At 50.1% G+C, this 3,197-nt stretch overlaps 1 protein-coding gene across 1 annotated transcript; it reads right to left on the bottom strand.

Annotated features, from left to right (window-relative positions):
* Positions 1-394: 394 nt before the first annotated feature.
* Positions 395-2,293, bottom strand: LOC136546055 (UDP-glycosyltransferase 90A1-like). Its single transcript, XM_066538037.1, has one exon. It carries the CDS (start codon positions 2,035-2,037, stop codon positions 562-564), a length of 1,476 nt encoding a protein of 491 aa, XP_066394134.1. The 5' UTR covers positions 2,038-2,293; the 3' UTR covers positions 395-561.
* Positions 2,294-3,197: the final 904 nt, after the last annotated feature.

The following is a 3,197-nucleotide window of genomic DNA, read 5'->3' on the forward strand; positions in this document are numbered from 1 at the left end:
TGCAATGTTTGGCGACAAATCCTTGCATGTACAAATTAAGTATATGTATTTCACCAAGCGGGGTACACAAATTTTTGGGCCGCATAGTTTTTTATGCTCTCAAACATGTTGACCTACATTTTGCTCAGCTTAACAGAGGCATTGCTGTTTGAACGATGTGATCTGTGAGCTGATTTATCAACGTATACTTTACTGAAAATAAAGTGTTGCACCAGTGGCAAATTTATTTACCAGCAGCAAAATTGCTTCTGCCAACAGATGTCGTCCAAGCCATGATAAGGTCATAGACTCAAGGTGGATTGAGCGTCACACTTAATTATTATCTCGAGGCAAGAACAAATATATTTAAATGGAATTCCTAAAAATTTGATATTCTTGTTTAAAAAAAATCATATCCTTAAATGCAAAGCAAATTATATTTCTCAAATATGGATGGAAGATCTATCGTTCACAGAGAAATTATTCTCTTCACAGTTCATAACCAAACCTGGTTTTTCTTCCTGCCTCCATCCAGTTATTTGTGAAGAAAATAAACAATAGACAACTTAGAACAAACACTAATTAAGCATCCACTTTGTCCTCCTGGCTTACCTCTTCATTCCCATTCAGCTTCATTAGGCTCAACTCACTTATCATCTCTTTTAGAGATTTCAATGATGGCCCTCCTGCCATAGCCTCCTTAGCACTAGCTGACAGCTCCACCACCCTCTTCGCTGCTTCCACCCCCTCCTCGCCTAGCATGAGAGCCCTCACCACTTTCGAAATCTCCTCGCTTGTGACCAAACCTCTAATTGTCCTATCACTTGTATGGACCCTTACAGCGATCTTCGGCTCATCGACTAAGAACCTTGAATTGAAAGGTTGATCAGCATGCATAGGCCAAACCGCTAATGGCACACCGGCTGTCACACTCTCGAGTACCGAGTTCCACCCACAATGGCTCAAGAACCCTTGTACACTGCTATGGTTTAGAATCTCCAACTGATCCACCCACTGTCTCACCACCAAACCTCTCTCCTTTGTACGCTCTTCAAAACCCAAACCGAGGTCAATGTTTTTGGGCCTAACAGCCCATATAAAGTCCACCTCGGCCCGCTCTAGCCCATTCGCGACCTCCTTCAACTGTGACTCTGGGATGGCAGCTAGTGTCCCCAGAGCGACATACAGGACGGCTCTACCAGCCGCCGCCTTGTCATCAAGCCACTCCATCCAAGTGGGCCGGGCCTTGGGCCTGGCTGATGTTGGTTGGGCTAGGCAGAGCGGCCCGATGGGCCAGGCCTTGGGCCCAACATGCTGATTCCAGAAGTCAAGGTACGGAGCCTCTAGGCCATGGAAGGTGTTGATGATGAGGCCATGACTTTCCTCTATGGCCTTGCCCAGCTTACCGTCGAGCTCCAACATGGGCGCTATGGACGCAGGGTCGCCGAAGGGCGCCATGAAGTCTTCGAAGGTGAGCTTGATGTGCGGGAACTCCGGCACAGTGAAGGTGCCCGGGTTGCCATCGGCGGCGACGTCGTCGGGCCGCAGCGTGGCGCACGGGTCGTGGCGAACACGCACCTCCCGCATGACTTGCGCGAAGGTCGAGATGCCAAAGAACGACACCTTCGGGACGCCGAGCCTCGCCGCCGGCGCTTTCGTCCAGTGCATGAACGGGTCGGTAACGAGCAGGCTCGCGGGCGGCTGCATCTCAGCGAGGGAGGCGTCGAGCTGTGGCAGGAGCAGGGACGTGGCGTCGGCGAAGACGACGAAGGAGGCCAGGGACGTGAGTCCCTCGGCGTTCTCGACGCCCGGTGGGATGCCTGGGACGTCGGTTGGGAAGGTGAGTTCGACGACGGCCGCGTCCGCGCCAGACAGCCCCTCCCGGACGAAGCCAGCGTTGCCGGCGGTGGTAAAGAAGGTGACGGTGGCGAGGTCGTAGCGGTGGAGGTAGTGGGCGAGGTGGATGAGCGGGATGGTGTGGCCTTTGGCAAGGAACGGGAAGATGGCAATGTGAGGAAGCTTTTGGGTCTCTGCCTCTGGAGACCAAGAGGCAGCCATTGCTAACGCGAGTACGCGACAGAGCCTGAAAGTTTTTGCTGTTGTAGGCTAAGTCAAGTGCATTACTTATAGCTGGTGCAAGCAGATAATGTAGGAAACTCACATTTCAACCGGCCCTAGAAAAGCCCTAGAAAATGTACTAATCTAATTCAGCAGTGGTCCCGTGGATGCCACTAATACTGAACTGGAAGTAAAGAAGTCGAAGGCATCCAGCAATCTGTTCTGACTAAAAAAAAACACAAAAAACGAGGACGCCATTTGAATGATAGCCAGTCGATAAAAATGCGCTAAGAATGCAAATAATTGAACGAACATATTCGGAGGTTGGGACTTGGGATTTGGGAGCATAGAGATATCATCGTGTCTGCTTTTGAAGTTAGAAATAGACTTGGAAACTGGGAGTTGGGACTTCATTATCTCGGCCGGGCTCCTTTTGTAACCTTGAAGACCAACACACAGGGATCTGTACCCGCTCATTGAAATGTTGCTGTGTGCTTGTGAGATTCTTTTTTTTTCATCATTAACGATTTGTCATCCTGTAATATTGATGCGGAACTGCTAGCGCCCGGGCCTGACGGACGCGGATGGACGTCCGCGGTTGCTGTCCGTTTTCTTGCGTCCACGCATGCGTCCGCGCCGACCGAACGTTGCTTGGCCACGCCTGTATCTCGCGGCCACTACGTCACGCAGGGTTTGTAGGAGCGGCTTTTCACCATTTGTAGCGGCGGTTTGGCCAGCTGTCTCTATCAAACTGTCTCTACAAATCATGTATTTGTAGGAGCGGTTCCTAGACCGTTCCTACAAATCGATGTCCCTATAAATCGATTTGTAGGGGCGGCTGCAGTACCAGCCGTCTCTATAATACCTGTTTGTAGGGACAGTTCAGTCTAGAACCGTCCCTACAGTACATTTTTCGCAAAATTTTTTTTCAAATTTACAATTCAAATTCGACCAGAATATACATATGGCCCTGTTTGTTTCCGCGTATTCCCGCGTTCGCGTTGCGAGTGAGCGAGAAAAGCGAGATAATCCCGCCGAACGTCCCGCGACCAACGCGCGACTGGGAATCGCCCGCGATTCGCAAAACGCAGCCTCCGAACCACGTTCGCTCAAGAGTATTATATAAACTACAAGCATAAGAGTATTATATAAACTACAAT

The sequence above is a fragment of the Miscanthus floridulus genome, chromosome 3 (genome assembly GCF_019320115.1).
Source record: "Miscanthus floridulus cultivar M001 chromosome 3, ASM1932011v1, whole genome shotgun sequence".
Lineage (NCBI taxonomy): Eukaryota > Viridiplantae > Streptophyta > Magnoliopsida > Poales > Poaceae > Miscanthus > Miscanthus floridulus.

What these genes read in the sequence shown, in the direction of transcription:
- LOC136546055 (XM_066538037.1), bottom strand. Translation starts at nt 2,037, where the DNA reads ATGGCTGCCTCTTGGTCTCCAGAGGCAGAGACCCAAAAGCTTCCTCAC.